The sequence below is a fragment of the Strongyloides ratti genome, assembly GCF_001040885.1.
Source record: "Strongyloides ratti genome assembly S_ratti_ED321, chromosome : 2".
In the NCBI taxonomy this organism is placed as follows: domain Eukaryota; kingdom Metazoa; phylum Nematoda; class Chromadorea; order Rhabditida; family Strongyloididae; genus Strongyloides; species Strongyloides ratti.
Window position 1 is genome coordinate 14899228 of NC_037308.1, and position 20470 is coordinate 14919697.

The 20470-nt window shown below is 17.8% G+C and overlaps 7 protein-coding genes across 7 annotated transcripts; 4 read left to right on the plus strand and 3 right to left on the minus strand.

Moving 5' to 3' along the window:
* Positions 1-1699: 1699 nt before the first annotated feature.
* Positions 1700-2709, minus strand: SRAE_2000474400 (7TM GPCR, serpentine receptor class r (Str) family-containing protein; the record flags this gene model as incomplete). The annotated part of the gene is made up of 2 exons (XM_024643658.1): positions 1700-2104; positions 2152-2709. The coding sequence occupies 2 exons, from the start codon at positions 2707-2709 to the stop codon at positions 1700-1702; spliced, it is 963 nt and encodes a 320-aa protein (XP_024509305.1).
* A 1404-nt stretch (positions 2710-4113) lies between these two features.
* SRAE_2000474450 (7TM GPCR, serpentine receptor class r (Str) family-containing protein) lies at positions 4114-5266 on the minus strand (the record flags this gene model as incomplete). The annotated part of the gene is made up of 2 exons (XM_024643659.1): positions 4114-4602; positions 4943-5266. 2 exons carry the CDS (start codon positions 5264-5266, stop codon positions 4114-4116), a joined length of 813 nt encoding a protein of 270 aa, XP_024509306.1.
* An 811-nt stretch (positions 5267-6077) lies between these two features.
* On the plus strand, positions 6078-7004 carry SRAE_2000474500 (Sulfotransferase family-containing protein; the record flags this gene model as incomplete). Its single annotated transcript, XM_024643660.1, has 2 exons — positions 6078-6676; positions 6713-7004. The coding sequence occupies 2 exons, from the start codon at positions 6078-6080 to the stop codon at positions 7002-7004; spliced, it is 891 nt and encodes a 296-aa protein (XP_024509307.1).
* Positions 7005-10644: 3640 nt separating this feature from the next.
* On the plus strand, positions 10645-11547 carry SRAE_2000474600 (ShKT domain-containing protein; the record flags this gene model as incomplete). Its single annotated transcript, XM_024643661.1, has 1 exon — positions 10645-11547. One exon carries the CDS (start codon positions 10645-10647, stop codon positions 11545-11547), a length of 903 nt encoding a protein of 300 aa, XP_024509308.1.
* Positions 11548-11867: 320 nt separating this feature from the next.
* On the minus strand, positions 11868-12539 carry SRAE_2000474700 (Ferric-chelate reductase 1; the record flags this gene model as incomplete). Its single annotated transcript, XM_024643663.1, has 2 exons — positions 11868-12278; positions 12333-12539. The coding sequence occupies 2 exons, from the start codon at positions 12537-12539 to the stop codon at positions 11868-11870; spliced, it is 618 nt and encodes a 205-aa protein (XP_024509309.1).
* Positions 12540-16756: 4217 nt separating this feature from the next.
* Positions 16757-17437, plus strand: SRAE_2000474800 (Hypothetical protein; the record flags this gene model as incomplete). Its single annotated transcript, XM_024643664.1, has 2 exons — positions 16757-16961; positions 17028-17437. 2 exons carry the CDS (start codon positions 16757-16759, stop codon positions 17435-17437), a joined length of 615 nt encoding a protein of 204 aa, XP_024509310.1.
* A 755-nt stretch (positions 17438-18192) lies between these two features.
* On the plus strand, positions 18193-19849 carry SRAE_2000474900 (Bifunctional ATP-dependent dihydroxyacetone kinase/FAD-AMP lyase; the record flags this gene model as incomplete). The annotated part of the gene is made up of 2 exons (XM_024643665.1): positions 18193-18273; positions 18314-19849. 2 exons carry the CDS (start codon positions 18193-18195, stop codon positions 19847-19849), a joined length of 1617 nt encoding a protein of 538 aa, XP_024509311.1.
* Between the last annotated feature and the right edge of the window lie 621 nt (positions 19850-20470).

Here is a 20470-nt window from a genome sequence, read left to right on the forward strand (position 1 = left end):
ATTTTATTGATAAAAATATGTTTCTAAAATAAATATTTTAATACAAATATAAATTTATAAAAATAGTTTTTGATTATAAAATATAATTTAGTTGTTTTATCTAATAAAACTTCTTAAAAAGGTTAATTAATGATTTCATATTGTTTATCTGTTAAAATTTGTTAAGAAAAAAAATTTTAATCTTGAAATTATAAAAATAAGTAATTAAAAAATAAGATATTGTTTGTTCCGGTATTTTCTTTTTATAAATCCTGATAAAATTTAGTGACATGGGTGATGCCTTATCCTAAACAAAAATGATCTTTATTAATTTTTATTTATTTTATAGATTATTTTCATAATAATATATTTTTGATTATAATATTATTTAATAATAAAATAATTAATTTAAGTTATTATTAATTATGATGTTGTTTTTACTAAAAATATAAATAAAAAAATTATTTTATTGAACATTACTTTTATTAATTAATATTATAATAATAATCAATTTTAAATTTTTTTAAGTTAAATATACTATAAAGAAATTTTTATATATAAAATATTTTGAATAAAATTATTGGTGATATTTTACAAATAAAAAAAAATCTTATAAAAGTTTAATTTTATCATAATTATTCAATACAATGATAAAAAATATCTCATTAGTATCAAACTTAAGAAAGATGTTTATAAAAATTTATTTATGTTTATTAATAATAATATTACAAATTTAACTCAATCAAAGAGTTCTCATAGATTTTTTTTAAACAAACTAAATAGCTAATTTAAATTTTTAAATTTGAACTATTTTTACTACTATCAGTACTTTAAGTGTTAAAGTACAACATAAGTTAATGATAATTTTATATTTTCAATCTTCTATATAATAATAATTTCTATACCTATAATCAGTAGTTAAAAATATTTTATTTTAACATAACTGTAAAATACTTTTTAAATGATTTTTTAAGAAATTTTTATTATATAAAAAATTTATAACATTACATTAGAAAGTCTAAAGAATTACTTAAAATTTAGATATTTTTTTAAGATGTAAAATTTTCCATTTATTGACTAGTATTATTGTTTTTATATTTAAATAAACAAATATTTGTCATAACGCAAGCTAAATTAATTTATGAATATTTATACTTAAACAATTAAAAATAGTTATAAAAGTTAAAAATGGCATCAACTTTAAAATTACTTAACCAAATAGAATATTTTTTTTTAAAAATTATTTTATTTTAATGTCATAATTTTTAATAAAACGGTACATTAAAGAAATATAAAGATAATAATAATAATTTACGATTTTAATAAAATTTTTAAATAATATTATTTTCTTTTACTATTTCAAATGATTCAACTTTATGTGGATCAATTTTTATGAGAAAAAAATCTTATTTTATTTAAGAATTTTGTAAAAAAAATATTTTATCATTATCAGCCTACACAATGTTATAAAAAAAGACAAAAAATAAAAGATTTAATTTGCTTTTATGATATATATCTTTCATTTTCATTTCGTTTCATTAAAATAAAATATATTAACTTCAAGAAATAAGGAAACGATAAAAAATAATTTAAAATTTAATTTAATTTTATTTGTTTTTAAAAAATAATTTCCTTAAAAAAATGATATAACATAACAAATTATAATTTGATTATTTATAAAAATTTAAAAAACTAAATAAAGATTATAATTAAATTTTATTTATATAATAGCAGCTATTCTTGAATAACTTTTTTTAAAAAAAATTTTTATTTCACGTCTATTTTTATTTGGTAAAATTAAAAATAACATTGAGTTAACAGTTGAAATACTACTTATTAATTGATATACTTTTGTACCATACATTTCTACTTCTTGATAAAATCCAAATGTTACACCAATATAAAGAAATATTATTGGAATTAATATTAGAATTACTGGAAAAAATGCTTGAAAAGTTAATAATCTTGTAAAATCAATATACATATGTCTTGTATGATTTGACATTATTAAATTCCATTGTTTCATATATGATAGATATTTATAATAAAGACAAAATATCATTGCTATATTAATTGAAAAATATGATGCATATGAGTAAAATAATAAATGAACTAGTGGAGATGTCTGGAAAAAAAAAGTCTATAGATTTTTTTTATGAATGAATTATTTACAGCTTTACATGAAATAGCTCTAGATGATTTTGACACTAGTAATGTTTGATAATTTCTTAATTCAACATATTTAATCCATACATATGATGAGAGTTCATTTTTAAACATAATAAATACTGGTATACAAGTTATGATTCCTGCTAAAATAACATATAATATGATTGTTAATGTTTTTTCTTTTGATAATGGTATATTACGGCACATAATAGTATATGATGCAAATACAATAGCAGTTGGAAATGCAATATTTGAATAGCATAAAAATGTATAGAAAGAAATAAAAAAACGATTTACATTTTGATTAAATAAAGTTTCATCAAAAAAATCTATTATAATAATAATTTCACCTTCAAAGATAATAAGATGAAATTTAAAAATAAATTGAAAAATAGAAGATATAAGTCCAAAAATAGAATGACTCATTATAATATAAGTATATCCATTGTTTTTTTTCTTCTTTTTCTTCAATATTTTATGTGTTTTTTTCATTGTAATTGAGGTAAATAGAATTCCAGAAATAAAATTTAAAAAGTCAATCAAATCTTTGGCCCAATTCATTTGATCCTTAGAAAATAAAAATAAATATTTATTTTAATATTTTAAAAATTTGAAATTTTTAGATTTTTTTTTTTAAAATATTATATAAATTAAATTAAGTTACAAAGAAATATTTAAAAAAAAATTTTTTTTTTAATTTTTATAGAATAATAAATAATAAAAATTAAACTATTATTTAAAAATCAACTATATTTAATATCATAATTTAACATAGATAAAAAAAAGTTAAATAAAATAAATTATTTATTTTTAAATAAAAATTTTTGATTAATAGAAAACTTTCTCCCTCCCATTGTTATCTGCATTAATGTTAAGATATTTTTTTTTAAGAATTGCTTTTGCAGTGGCAAAAAATTAAAAAAGTGTCGGCAATGATGAATTAAAGTTTATCAATTGGAATAAAAATACAAAACTATTCATTCAATTAATTTTTTTCCCTAATAAAAAAATCACTTATGTTGAAAAATTTAGTTTTTACATGACTTTTATTTAATATTATCAAAATATTTGATAGTTTAATTTTAATACTTATAAAAAAAATTAATTATATTATTAACATTCTATTAACTTGTACTTTTACATTATTTATATCTAATAAGATAAAAATAAATTGAAATGATTTTTTTTATATAAACTTTATTTTATTCAATTTAAAAAAAGTAATGGAATTTTTTTATTATATATTTTTAATATTAAATTAAATTTTAAAAACAAATAATATAATTGTTAATCAACTATATTATAAAAGATTATAAAATGTTAATTAGTTTTTGAATTCTAATTAAATAAAATGTTGTCCTTTATATTTACTATATAATATTTTCAAAAAATTTTTATCTATAGTTAATAGTAATTTTAAAATTATTATAACAAAAAAAAACTATTTATAATAAATAAGAATATGAAGTACACATTTAAAAAATCAACAACATTATATTATTAATGACAAGTAAAAGATGAAAAATAAAAAAAAATACATTGTAATAAATTATAAATTTTGTTTAGTATATATTTTGAATACATTTAAAATGAATGCTGTTAATAAGTATATGTTTAACTAAAAGAAGATTCCGGAAATTAAAAAATTTATTTTATCTTTTATTAAAATATCTCTTTTAAACGCTTGTTAGAATATTTTATTCATTAACAAAAAGTTAGTATGTCATCAAAATTTATTTTTAAAATTATGGAAAATATTAATATTGAGGTAAAATTACTTTCTCTTAAATTAAAATATTATATTATAAATTATTAATAATATAAATAAAAAAATTTTTATTAATAAATTTCTTATTTTTTTAATAATTAATAATAAGTACTATATTACATACCAAATTTTGAAGAAAATAAGATGTTAATTAAACTTTCTTGATATTAAGATAAGAATATAAATGTATTGTATCATTAGTTTTGAATATTGGTTTTTCTTAAATTATTTGAAATTATCTTATTTCTTAAGTTCAACACCAATACATCAACTTTATTTGAACTTTTAAAACTACATTTTTTTAATATGGAACATAACATTTGTTTGAAAAAAATATTACCATTTTTTTTGCTTGATAATAAATATATCAATGGATTAATAAAACCAACTGTAGATATAATTTGATGAAAAAAAGTTCCAATTAATTCTCTAATTTTATATACATTAAAATATAAAGTAAATATATAAAAAAGTATTGGAATACTTATCATAATTATTGGTACAACTGATTGTATCAAAAGTAATTTATTAAATTTTTTATGCATTTTTTTTGTATAAGATGACATAATTGAACTGTATGTTTTTATATATAAATGATATTGTATATATAAAACAAATATCAAAATATAATTTATAACAAAAAATAAAATTATACTACCACACATTAAGTATATATTTAAAGAAGGCTAAAAAAATAATATTTAAATATTTAAACTGTTATTAAACCTTACCATAGAAGTACATATTGTGTAGGAATTTTTTTCTACCATTGAAATGTTATATTTTTTTGAAATAAAATAATTATATAATAATTTTTTTGGTAAACTTTTATTTATTGCTATAAAACTAAATGTAGCAGGTATACTAGCAATAATTATTATATATAAAAAAAGTAACAAAAAAACACCTTTTGTTATTTTTTTTTTTTTACAAACAATAATAAACTTTCCTATAATTAATTTTTTTTTTTAAAATTTATATCAAAGTTAATTATTAATATATAATGAAAAAGTTACCTATCATTACAATTATTGGATATCCAATATTTGAATAATTGGCAAAAATATTTAAACCAAAAAAAAATCTATTCCATGTTAAATCATAAACAACTGTATCAAAAAAATCAAATAAAATTATAAAATAGCCTTTTATTGCAAAAATATGCATTTTAAAAACATAAATAATAATTCCTAACAATATTGAAATTATTGACTGATAATAAATAAGTTTCAAAAATTCATTTATATTACTATTATTATTAAAATAATATGCATGTATAGCAGCAATTGTATTTAAAAGTATTGTCAAAATTAGATTAATAATATCAAATAATTGTTTAAAAAATTCCATATTTAAAATAAAACAATTAATGTTTGAAAAAATTTTTTTTGTTCATTAAAAATAAGTTTTTATATTATCTAATTTTAAATACCATAAATTATATGATAATTTTAATTAATACTGATAAAATTAAAGGTTATTTAGAACATACGTAATATTAATAAGTGTAATATTTTTATAATAAATAAACTTAATTTTTATAATATATATGTAAAAATCAAACTTTGTTTTTTTTAACATTAAATATTTTATAGAAATAATTTTTATAGTAAAATATAACTAGACTTTGAAAATATTATAAAACTTTTCTTTTATTTTTTTTATACTAATTTAAACAGTACTTGTAGTATTTTATATAAATAATCAAAGTTAATTATGTTATTTTAATATATCTTAATGATAAATTTAATTATAGTATTTGCAGTTTACAAATTACTTTCACTATTTTAAGTAAATCAAATAGAAATAATTTCTTAAAACTTTATATAATGAGTAATATTAAATAAATTTTCCAATTTGCTGATTATAAATTAAAAAATTTATTATCATGAGAATAGCGATTTTCCTAAAAAAGATCAAAGTTCTTTCATTTAGTATTATCTTTTAAAACAATTACTTTAATTATAAAATATTTATATATATGTTTTTATATTTTCAATACTTCTTGTTGTGTTTTTTTTTTCTAAATCATTTCAGGATATTGGAATATAAAAGTAATTAAGTATACCCACTTTTGATCACACTTATTTTATACAAATTTTTAGTATAAAACAAGTTTCATATAATAATTTTATTTCATTATATAATATCATATAATAAAATGTTACATATATATTTATTTTTTTTTTCATTATTATATTTAACATTTGTCAAAGGATATGACAATTCTACACTAAATATTACTCAAATTTCAATAACAAAATTTTTAAAACCAGAACATTTTACACTTGGCTATCATGTTATAGCTCCAAAATATAATTTAACATCATGTTACATTGGAAAATCTTTAAGTTCAATGACTATAGGATTATTTTGTTATTTATATGATGAAAAAAAATTTTTAGCAAATTATAAAACAGTTATAAATGGTGGGGCAAATAGAAGAATATGTAATAGTAAAAATTCCTATTCTTCAATATCTAATATATCTAAAGAATACACTAATGGAAATAAAACAGAAATTTTAAAAAATTGGAAACATTTAATGATTATAAGAGAACCTGTTTCAAGATTTATAAGTGGTTTTGTTCAATTATGTGTTCTCAATATTGGGTTAGAAATTAATCATCCATATTGCTTTAATTGCAAAAAAAATTTAAAATGTTTTTTAAAAAAACTTTATTATCATATTATAAATTTAGGTAGTAATTTAACAAAAATTGATAAATTTATTATGTATCATTTTTATCCTCAATCATGGTATGTAACATTATTAATTTAATTTGATATTTTTAGGCAATGTGAATATTTAAAATATAAAGATAATTATAAAATTATTTTATATACTTCTAATGCAAAAGAATTTTATAAAGAATATTTATTAAAACTAGAAGAAGAATCTTTAATACCAAAAGACAAAATAAAATTTATTAAGCAATTAATTTATAATTCAAAAATAATTCACTCTACATCTGATAAAAAAATAACCAAATATTATGAAAATAAACTTTTAAAAAATGAATATTTAATTAGTTTGATTAAAACAATATATATAAATGATTATGAAGAATTTAATTTTAAAATTTAATAACTTTAAAACTACTTTTTTTGTTAAGATAAGATTTTATGTATAAAATCTTTGTTATTTTAAATTTATTATTAATATAAAATCATTTTAAAAATTTTAATAAAAAAATTTTTTTGAAAAAGTACTATTTTAAATATGTTTTATAAATGTATTCAAATGAATTATTTCAAAAGTATGTTAAAAATATAAATTATAAATATTATACTACAGTTTATAATAACAAAGTAAAAAATTTTTGTAGTTATCATCTCAAAAAGAAGTTCATATATAAAAACACTACTGTTAAGAAAAAAGTATGGTATTACTTTATATGTATTACAATAACTAAAAAATAGAAATAATAAAAAATAATAGAAAAATTATTTTTAATAATTTCATTTATAATTTGATTGTTTTTCATTTTTAAATTTATTATAAACTTAAAAATTTTACCACAAATAAAGAAAAATTAACTAAAAAAAAATTATTGTTAAAAATTGTTTTATAAGATAAACATTAACATATATATATATATATATTTTTGATCTTCCAGAAGCAATACTTGTAAAAACTTTTATTAAAATATTTTTTTTAATTCGTCATCAATCATAAAAAAAATTTTTAACATATTTTCTTCTCTATGTAATAATATAAAAGAATGTAATAAAAAAAACGACAAATTACAATACTAAAAATATTAAACTATTCTATTTTATTTGTTTTAATGTAAATAAATTTTCCTCATAATTATACTGATTTTTTAATATATATGTTATATAATATTTTTAAATAATAGCTAATAATTATTTAAAAGTTTATTAATAATATTAATAAAAATTATTAGTAAATTAAACCCGAAATTTTATAAACAACATTACTTATATACCAAAATTATTTTATATTACATCATGATATATTATAGAAGAAATATTTAATATTCATTATTATATTAAACAAAAAAATTATTATAAAATATGACAACTAAAATTATGAAAAATTTTATATATTTATTTTTGCACTTTTAAAAAAGAAATATAACAAAAAAATATTTTCCATAATAATTAAATAGATACCATTATTATAAATAATTTGTAATAAAATTTATCAAAACATTGTAACAATAATTTACTAGAAAGCTTTTCATTTAAAACAAATATTATTATATTTAAATAAAAAAATATTACTACCAATTAATATAATTTCAAGATATATTTGTTTACTTTCTAATTGAAACACTATTTTTAATTTTTTTTGTTAAAACTTTCTTATTTGTTAATTCAGATGTATAAATAAAATAAAATACATAACACGGAGAAACTACTCCATAAAAGTAAATAAAAAACATTGGTAAATTTGATAATATTTTTGTTATCCAAAAATATTCATCATTATTAAAAATTTTAACACATATAAAAAATATTCCAATTGGAATATAGAGAAAAATAATAGGAATTATAACACTTATAATATGATGCTTGAATTTCTTTAAATTATCATTTTTAGTATTTGAAATTTGAGTAAGTTTTACCATTTCTTTTATAAATATTATCATTTTAAATAGAATATATAAATAATGGCAGGCAAATGTAAGATAAAATATTGTTCCAAATATTACACTGAATATTACTACAGTTACAGAAGAATCAACTATTCCCGCAATAGCATAATTATTTTTGATAAGAAATTTGGTATCATTATATTTTAGAATTATTTCTGATATAACCTCTTTTCTAGAACCAAAAATAAAAATATACGTTATTAAAAGTAATATACTAGTTATTAAAAATAAACAAAAACTACACTTTTGAATTAAATTATTTTCATTAAATTTTTTTTTTCTACAAACACCATTATACTGTCCATTAAAAGCATATAGTATAAATACAAATTCAAACATAACATATACTAATAAAAATGACTTAAAAAAAAAATAAAAATATTAAAAATATATACTTACAATTGTAATTTTACAACCTCTATCACCAAAAAATCTTATTAATCCATAACACACCATAAGATTTCTTGGAAAAAATGTTCTTATCTCACCAAATATTATTGAAAATATATATAAAATTGCAGTTATTATTTTTACAATAGTCAAAAATTTAATATAATCATTTTTTGCTTTTTTATAATATTTTAATAAAAAAATTACAAGTAAAGGTTGTATTATTATTACAAATATACTTAGTATAGATATTCCAATACAATAGCCTTCATGTGGACATTGAGATAAAAATGTATCAAAAAAAATATACATTAAAAATAAAGTTTAACGTTTATGTTATTTACATATAACTATTTAAAACTTCTAATAAATTTTAATATACAAAGTTTTTTTAAATTGTTAAATTATTAATGTTTATTATATTTAAACTCTAAAATATCAGCTTTTAAAAACCATATTTAAAATACAAAATAATTAGTTTTTTTAGTGCAAAATAAAATTTATTATTAGTTGTTAAAACTTTAATTCTAAAAACAGTTTATATAGCAATAAATAAATTACTAAAGTATTTATTTGAAAATATATATTACACATTTATTATTCATATAATTTATTATTTAAACTGATTTTTATATTTAAAAAATTAACTTAAATTTGATACATTATAATACATATAATTATTAATCTTTCAACGTTAATGTTCAAGTTTTTTTAATTATTTTATGAATATATACTTAAATTAAAATAAGTGTAAATTTGTTATTAAAAATATTTAAACAATTACTTTAAAATAAATTAATTTTTATGGAGTAAAATTTTCTATACCAAATAGTTTATACTAAATTTTATATTTTTATTATAAGTAAAAGAGATATCATAAAAATTTAAAATTTATCAGTCATATAATGTTTCTCTACAGTAATTATTATAAAGTTTTAAAAATGTTTAGAAAATTTAAAAATTAAAAACAAAACTATTTAAATAACTTAACATCATATTTTATTTCATAACAACACATTTTTAAAATAGTTTTAAAACACAAACTTAAAAAAAAACTATTTAAATAACTTTTTAATATTTAAAAGTTAAGTTTTAAAACAAAAGTTTAACTTTTTTTTCTACTAATAACTTATAAATTTATTATCACAATAAATTTGATCAAATTTTTTTTAATTATTATTAATTTATTTATTTTTAATTTTAAAAAAATTAATTTTTTTGTTGAAGTTAGACTAATACAATTGTGTGATTTTTAAACTATTAATTTTATTTATATAAATTTGTAAAACTAAAAATTAAAAATATTAAATAAATAAATATTTAATAAAAAAAAATTTTGCAAACAATAAAGGCGGAAAATTTTAAAATATTTAACATAACTATTAATATAGGAACAAATATTTAAATAGTTTATAATCATACTATTAATTATCAAACATAAAATATTATTTTGGAGGCATATTTTATACTTTTATTTATCAACAAATATAATATTAATTGTCATATATATCAAAATTAAACTTTTTAAACGAATAGGTTTTATTAAAAATTTTTAAATTTTTAGACACCTGTCTTAATAAAAAAATGTTACCAAAAATTTGTTCAGATGTTCTTAGTAAATGTTCTAACAATTTTTAATAATGTATATAAATAAAATTGAAAATTGAAATTTAACATCATTCATTTTAATATATACTTAAAAAAATATTAAAAATGGTTTCAACTAAATTTATACTCATTGCTTCTTTTTACTTTGTTGGATTACAAATTATTAATGCTGGTGATACAATAGCATGTACTGCTGCTGCTGATTGTACTTCAACAAATCAAAAATGTATTGCTGCTGATGCTACACATAACGCCTGTGTAGAAGTTTGTACGACTGATGCTGATTGTGGTGGAGTTCCTGGCTCTTGTACTGCAACTACAACTGGAGATATAGCTGGTACTACAGGATTTAGTACTTGTCCTATTATAGCTCAAGGATGTTTAACAGATACTGAATGTTCTACTTTAGATGCAACATTACCTATTTGTAATGTTTATACACTTACCTGTATGGCTGATCCAACAGTAGTAGCTACTACTACTATTGCTGCTACCACTACTACTACTATTTCTACCACAACTACCCAAACTACAACAAAAGCATCTGTAACCACTGCAGCTTGTGCTGACAAAGTTACTGGAGGATCAAATGATTGTGTTTCAATGGCATCTTACTGTACAAATAGTGTATATCTTAGTTTAATGAAAGACAAATGTCCTAAAACTTGTGGATATTGTTCAACATCTTCAGGTTCTTCTGGATCAGGTTCAACATCTACTGGATGTGTTGATAAAGTTGTAAATGGTTCCAATGACTGTGCTTCAATGGCTTCATACTGTACAAATACAATTTATAAATCTTTAATGAAAGAACAATGTCCAAAAACTTGTGGTTATTGTACTTCAACATCATCTAATACATCATCTTCATCATCATCAGGAAGTTCAAGTACAGGCACATGCAAAGATGCCTCTTCTGATTGCTCTACCAAAAGTTATTTGTGTAAAAATACAATTTATAAAGATTTAATGAAATCAAATTGTGCTTCAACATGTGGTTACTGTTAAACTTTTTTTAACATAATCATTTCAATTTTATTAATTTTTTTTTTTACATGCAACTTTTGTATAATAAATTTTAGATATTAATATATATTTAATTTAATTTTTTCTTATATAAATAATTGGTTAACAATTAATATAATAAAACAATGTATATGTAATATTACATTAATTAAAAAATTAATTATTTCAATTAATAAAATATGACAATAATGATAATATAATGATAATTTATTTGCAAAATTTGAAATTAAAATTTAAAATCAGTAATCTAATAATGTAAATATTAATATATATAAGTCTAAAAAAATTTTTTTTAGACTTTATTAAGAACAAGCAATAGTAATTGTTAAATAGATACAAACAATAAGAGATGAAAAAATTAAAAATCCTAATGTTGCAAGAAGTCCAATTCTAATTTTAAATCTTATTTGAACTTCATTTGTTATAATACAAATTAAAATTATTGCATAATAACAATATAAAACATCAATAGCACCACTTGGATTAGAATATAAATTTGTAAAACATTTCACTGCTATAAAAATATTTAATAATGCTAGTGTAAATGATAGGATTCCAAAAGTTCTATGAACAATAGAAAATATTAGTCGATTTTTTTTACTTGGAGCACAACGAAAAAAAGATGAAATTAATTGAAAAATAACAAAACTGTATGCTAGTATACCAATCATAGAATGCCATACACCTGGTGTTCCAGAACTATTACCATTAACCTAACAAAAATATTATTAATTATTTTTATTAAATAATGGAAAAGAAAAACAAACTTTGGGACCAAGCCATTTAAAATTGTTTCCAGCAAATGTTGCTATAATAGCAATTGTTATAAAAATAAAAGCTAAACCATTTAATATTCTATGTGCTTGAAACCATATTTCAACTCCAAATAAATGTTTGTGTTTTAAAAATTGTTTGTAATATCTCATATAAAAAACTGCTTTCAATACTAAAAGAAACCATGCCCATAACATCATACACCCATGTAACTTTATTAAACGTATTTGTAAATATAAAGGTATACCGGTTTCAGAAAATTGTGTACTTATATTTGATTCAATGTATGATTTACTTTGTGTTATAGTAATAAATAAAAAAATTAACAAATGTTTCATTATAATAAATTTTTAATTATAATATTTATAATATATTTTATACAAGAAAGTAAAAGTACTATTAAATAATGCTTTAATATTCAAAAGATTAGTTAAATTATTGTCATTTTTACGATACTTTATGGTTATCATTTTGTATATTAAGAATTATGACATAATAAGTTGATCTAAGCTGTTATAAATATTTAATGATAAGATGGTATATTTATTATTTTTACATTGAGTGGTGGTATTAAGAAAAAATGTAAACGTTGAAATATGTTGATTAATATATTTTAATTATTTTAAAATATTTCCTTTCTTTTTTACTTAAAAAATATGCAGTAATAAAATTGTGTGATTAGGAATATTGTCATTCTCGTAAATCATGAATATCAATTTAAAAAAAAAAATTTTATATATTAAAAAAATTAAAATTAAAATATTTCTCATTAATTATATAATTTTATGTGGAAAAAAAAACAAATTTATATATTTTATAATTTAATCACACTAATAATTTATAAACTTTATTTTGTCCATATGATAATTTTTTTAAAACACATATATATTCTCAATTTTATCAATATATAAAATTTGAATATAATATTCTTAATTATTCTAACTTTTTATCAATGTTTTTCCTTTAGTTATTATTTTTAAACATTATAACATAATATCATTTTAAAAAGTACTTTTACTTTTACGTAAATGCAATTATCTTTAATTAGCAAATAAATGCTATTTTGGTAAAAAAAAACACGAATCAAATGATAAACTTAATTATTACTATTATAATGACATTTTTATTTAAATTTACTTTGAAATGTACATTAATATTGCATAATAAAATTTTTGATGTTAACTATTAAAAATAATTAATACATATAATTATTTTTAAAATATTAACAATTATTATATATTTACAAAAAAAAAGATAAGTTCATAGTAAATGATTTTTATTAAATTAATAAAATTATGTAAAAAGTTTTATTGTTAAAAAGTATATTAAAATAATTATTAATTATTTAATATTATTTTTGTCATATGAACTTCTTGTAAATCACAAACATTATTATACATAATATTAAAAATAAATACATAACATATCAATAAAAAATAAACAACACATGTAATAAAAAATATTCTACGTGACATTATTTACTACACTCAATCATTCAAAAAATCAAAAATATCATATTAACCAGCTTTTCTATACATATATAAAATTCTTTTCAATTGATAAATGATAGATATTGGCCTAAAAATTACCTATAAATAATATTAACATAAATCTTGTTTCACATATCATATTTGTATTTTTTTTTTCTTCCTTACTATATTTTTATACACCTTACTCTTTATGCAAGCTAACTATATATATAGAAAATTGTAATATTACAATAAATTATAAAAAAAAAATATATATACATGTATGAATAAAAAAAATTTCATGAATTTTGTTTGTATTATATCTAGATATTTTTAAATGTGACAAAAAGGAACATTGTTCAATATCAATTTTAATCATTCCTCATCTAAAAAAATTAAAAAAAATATTCTTATTTATATAATATATATATATTATCAAACATTAACAAAAAAAAAACTATCACACTTTAATGTTGTTATTTTTATTATATTATAATTGTGCTAAAATAAAATATATGCTTCATTATTAAATGATAACCTTTCACAAATATATAAATTAAATAATAATAATAATAAAATTTATAAATCATGATTTGGATGAATAAATTTTGAATTAAAATGTTAATTTTATAGTTTTAAAATTTTATTTTTTTTTTAAACAAAAACGTTTTTGTTTTTATCTTTTAAATAATTCTAAAAAAATTTTCTTATTATTATTGCAACTGTTTGTTGATCAAAAGTTACATATTTTTAACGTAATATTTATTTAATTTCAGGTTGATTTAAAAAAAAATTAAAAAAAATTTTTTTTATTATACTTTATTGTATATGAATGATTAAACATAAAAAATCAAAGTTTAATTTGTTTTTTCCTTCTTTAATTTTATATCATCTTATCACAAACATTATTAAATGCTTAATATTAAATAAGTATTTTTCTTATACTAATATTTATAATTTTATACTCCCCCATTTCTCTCTCGTTTCCTTTTTCTTCATTAAATATTAGCTTTTTCTAATTGTATTAAATAGTGTTACTGGTATATTTTTTAATTTATAACTTGAACATGTCACTCTGAAGGTTGTTTTTCAATTAATTTTCTTTATCCATCCTATTTAAAATTAAATTTCAACATTATGATCTCACATTTATTTTTTCTTATCACTATATTTTATAAGGATCATATTATTTATTTTACATAATATTATCATTTTATTTAACTATATTTGTTAGAAATTAACAAAATTTTATATATTTTTTTACAACTTCTTTTTTTTGTTTTTATTATGTAATAAGACCTTCAACGACTGTATAATAAGTGCTTCATTCTTTAGGTCAAACGTCTTTCATACTAGCCTCCTCAAAAAGTTTGATATATTGAAAATTTTTATCTTTTATTTTTATAAATATATATTTATAAAAATGTCATTATAAACAAAAAAGGTAATTTATAATATTTGCATTTAAACTTGTTTTACATAATTTAATACTTTCTCCAATAATTTTTAACTGATATTTCTTTGTAATATTATCAAACACATACTTCTAAAACATATTTATATTATAAATAATTTATTAAAATCAGGGACACTGTGATGGTAACCTTTTTGAAGCTTTCTATTTTTCAAAAAGCTCACATCTAATGTGTTATTAAATTGACTATTTAACTATCTTTTTTTTTTTATTTTTACCTCCAATACCCTGACAGCCTCCCCCCCCCTAAGTATTCTTAATACTTACAAATATTATATATATTATTTTAATAAATAAAAATTTTAAAAACTTATTTCCTATACTTTAAAACAAAAACACTATATTATAAAAAAAATCTTTTTTTTTATATGAAAAATTATTTAATTAAAATTTTTGTATAAACTATTTTCTTTTTTTTTTTAATAACATTAATAGAAAAAAATAAATAAATAAAAATAATTAAAAAATAATTAGTATATTTAGGTACATGATAAATTAAATGATACAAAATTTTCTCTTATTTGACATGTTAATATTATATGATAGTAATTAAGGTGACCTTGGCAAAAATCAATCCAAATAAGGGAACCTTTTAGCATTGAAAATACCCTTTTAACTATCAACATTAGTTATATAGATAAAAAATATTTTAAATATTATATCTTTTAAATTGCTTGTAAAAAATAGTATTTATTCTTCAATAGGTTAACCTTTCAAAATTAAAGCATACATATATGTATATATATATGTATACCAAAAAGAGGATACAATATATGTTTATAATCTTTTTTTTTTTTTAAATATATACCTTTTTAGTACCTTTTATTGTATTTTCTAAAACTAGATGATAGTCGAAGGCTTTTTTATATATTATACATTATAATACTAATACTTTTTATATTTTCATTATTATTTATTATATTTTCATTTATATTATTCACTTCTCGATATCTATTTTTATAAATTTTTAGCTTCAACTTTAAAAATATCATTTTATCTTTAATGATTAATAAGCAATTTTAAATCATTTTAACAATTTTCTTGTAACAAAATAAATACTTTTTTTTATATAAATTAAATTGACATCCAATATTAATTATATAATTAGATAAATTTTTTATAACAATTTTTTTTTATTTTTATTAATCACATATTATTTAAAAGAAATAATAAATACAAAATTTTTTTTATTAGAATTTATTTTTTTTATTGTAAAATTTTCATGTGATACTTAAAAAATGATTAAAAATCATTTTGTTATTTTGATTATTGAAACGTTAAGATTTTATTATATTTATACTATGATGTTCTTATTTAACTACAAAAATATACTTAATTATTTCTTTTTTTTTAGTTATCTTAATATTAATCAATTGTTGATTAATTATTTAAAGATAAATATTTTCAAAAAAAAAATTATTTATATAAACTTCAAATGCACCTGATAAAGTAAGGAGAGTATCTTAATCTTGAAATGTCTACAGGACAATTATTTTTTGATTCTTCACATTTTTCTGCTATTAATGCTGTAACAGATAATGATAAAAGTTTTGAATTTGATAATACAATTCCAGTAGCATCTAATTTTGGTATTAATAATCTTAATGGTGGAAAACATTCATTATCAAATTATAAACCTATATCATGGGATATATATTATGGTACAGAGTTTAATGAAAGTAAGTTTACAATATTTATTATCAAATATTGATAATTTAATTTATTTACCTTTAATAATTTTAAAGAACCCACCTCTTTAACTTCTGGTGTGGCAGCTGGTATAACAATAGGTGTCTTTTTTGCAGTCTTTCTTTTAACATTTGGGTGTCGGTTGTACTCCTCTAGAATAGATGACAATAATCATTCTTCTGAGGCAAATGATAGAAATACATTATCATCAGTAACATGTGGTTTAGCACCATGTGAAAGAGCCTGGATTTGTACAGATCCAAGAGAACCACCACCACCATATGAAGTAGCTATTACAATGCCAAAAGAAATTCCGGAAACTGTTTTAGAAAGTCCTGATAATTGTGAATTACCTGCATGTGCTGTTGATAGGGATGCTTTAGGATTACGATTAAGTTTAATAATACCACCACCACCACCTGCAACTCCAGATCCTGTATATGAGAGTGATAGTACCACAACATGATTTCTTTTTTTTTTATATTAATAAAAGAATATCAAAAAAAAAAAAGAATAATCAAAAATGAAATATACTATGGGAAAATTTTTTTTTATCAATAAAAGAATGATAAGAAAAAAATGTTTACAACGAAAAATATTTAATGTAAAAAAAAAACGAAACAAAAAAATATACTATTAATCATTTTTTGTTGATTACTATTATAAAAATACAAATTAACCAGGAACACAAAAAATTTACAAATGGGTAATCTTTCAAACATTTATCTCTAAATTTATCTTTCAAATTATAATTTTTACATACATAAAAATAATATATATAATTAGACATGTCAACAAAAAAAAAAGAAGAAAATTAAGAAGACACACATTTGTAAAAAATATTACATTTTTAATTACTTAATTAGAATATTATATTTTTATATAATAATATCATTAATATTTTGTTATAGTAGAAAGTGAAATGAAATATTTTGATATAATTTATTATTATTCGGGTTAAAATTTCACTTTTATTTATGTATACTTTTTTATTAAAATATATAAATATATGTTTACTTATATTATTATCTCTTTTTTTTTTGTAATTCTAAATATATATTTATTTTTTATTTGTGATGATAATATTGTTGTCACATTTATTGATCAATATTTGGAATATTTTATAAGTATTATTGATATGTTTCTTACTTTTACACCTATAAAAAGAGTTGTATTTAATAAAGTTGTTGTTAATTTGTTATTATAATCTTTAGATTGAGTATGGGAAAAATATTTGATTATGATGTTAATTCTTCAATTGATGGTTTATTACATAGTAATGAACATTTAACAAAAGATTCTGTAAGTTTATTATAATATTATTTTATTTATTATATAATAGGAATCATTAAGAATTATTACAAGAAAAGATAAAACAACAAAAACTGCTCTTTTATCTGGCGGTGGATCTGGTCATGAACCATTTGCGGGTGGTTTAGTAGGGTTAGGTGGATTAACAGGTGCTGTTATAGGAGATTTATTTACATCACCATCAATTAAAAATATTATTAAAGCTATTGATTCATTAAAAGAGTATGATAATATTATAGTTTTTGTACTTAACTATACTGGTGATATATTAAATTTTACCAATGCAATAGACAAATATACTGGAGAAAAAAATATTTATATGATAATTATTGATGATGACATAACTCATGAAAATTTAAATCTAAAAACTGGTAGAAGAGGAATTGCTGGTAGTGTACTTTTATTAAAAATTGCTGGAAATTTAGTTGAAAAAAATTTAGATTGTTTAGAGATAGTTGAAGAGTGTAGAAAGATTGTTAATAATATGGCGTCATTAGGTGTTTGTGAAGTTGAAGAGAATATTCTTGAAATTGGATTAGGTATTCATAGAGAGCCTGGTTTTGATAGAATTAATAAAGGAAATGGAAGAGAATTAATAAATAAAATGTTAATAAGACTTTTAGAATCAGAAAGAATTAAAGATAATAATTCAAAAAAAATTGTTTATATTAATAATCTTGGAGGTATGAGTGAGCTTGAAGCTGGAATTTTAAAATGTTTTGTTGTTGATGAAGTAAAAAAACATAATATTATTTGTGGAGTATATTATGGTAGATTAATGACTAGTTTAAGTTCAAATGGATTTAGTTTAACAGTTCTTAATTTAGAAAATAATTCATGGCTTGAAGATATAGATAAAGAGTATGAAAGTATTCCATTACAAAAATTAAATTTTACTCGTATACCATCTAAAATTAAACCTTTACGATATTTTAAAAATGAGATAAATTTTGATAAAAAAATTGAATTTATATTAATAAATATATGTGATATTTTTATGAAAAAAAAAAAAGAAATAAATCAACTTGATAAAGTTTGTGGTGATGGTGATTGTGGAGATGCTTTTGAAAGAGCTGCAATTGAAATATTAAAACGTATAAATGAATGTTCAATTGATTTATCTTCAATTAAGAATGCTTGTCTTGATATAGCTGATGTTTTTGAAGATGTTGTTGGAGGAACAACAGGAGCATTATACTCAGTATTTTTATCTTCTGCTTCAAGATACGCCGATCATGATATTATAAAAAGTTTGGAGGAAGGAGTTAATGCTATAATACAATTTGGTGGAGCTCAACCAGGTGATAGAACAATGATAGATCCTTTATACAAAGCTATAATAATAGCAAAAAATTTGGAAAAAGAAGAAAAAAATAAAGAATATTGGGAAAAAATAATAAAAAATGTAGAGGAAGAAGTTTCCAATACATCTTTAATGAAAGCTATGTCTGGTAGGGCATCATACACAAATTTTAGTGATCAAAAATCAGTTGATGCTGGTGCTTTTGCAGTTTACCTTTGGATGAAAGCTATTTATGATAAAGTTTATGTCAAGGGCATTTTTTAGTTTATTAATTAAGAAATGTGATAAACAATTTAAAAAAAAAAACATTTAATTTTAGTTTTAAAATATAGTTTCTTTTATATAAAAAATATGAAATATATTTCGATAAAAATAAAATTAATTAACTATAATTTTTTTATTATTATAAATAGTTATTACATATAAAATATCACTATGACATTTTAAATTTGCACATTTATAATATCAAACTATTTTTTTTTATGAAAATTTTTTTCTAGTAAAATGATGTCATATTTTTTAATTAATTATAACAAAATATAATAAAAAAAACACTTATATTATTTTACATTTGAAAATAAATTAAATATGTATGTTATAATAAATGTTATATTCTCTTCAATAAATTATAAAAAAATATTATTGAAGTAATAATAACTACTTATATTTTATTGTATGAATAAAAAAATTTTTACATTATATTTTTTTTTAAATCTATTGTAATATTAACATTTTTTTTTATTTTATTAATATTAGATTATTATATGTTTATCTATATATTCTATTTTCAAAAAGTTTTAACTAATATTTTCTTACGTTATAAAAAAATTGCTTACTTACCAAATGTTAGTAGAAAAAGATATATATATATATATATATACATTA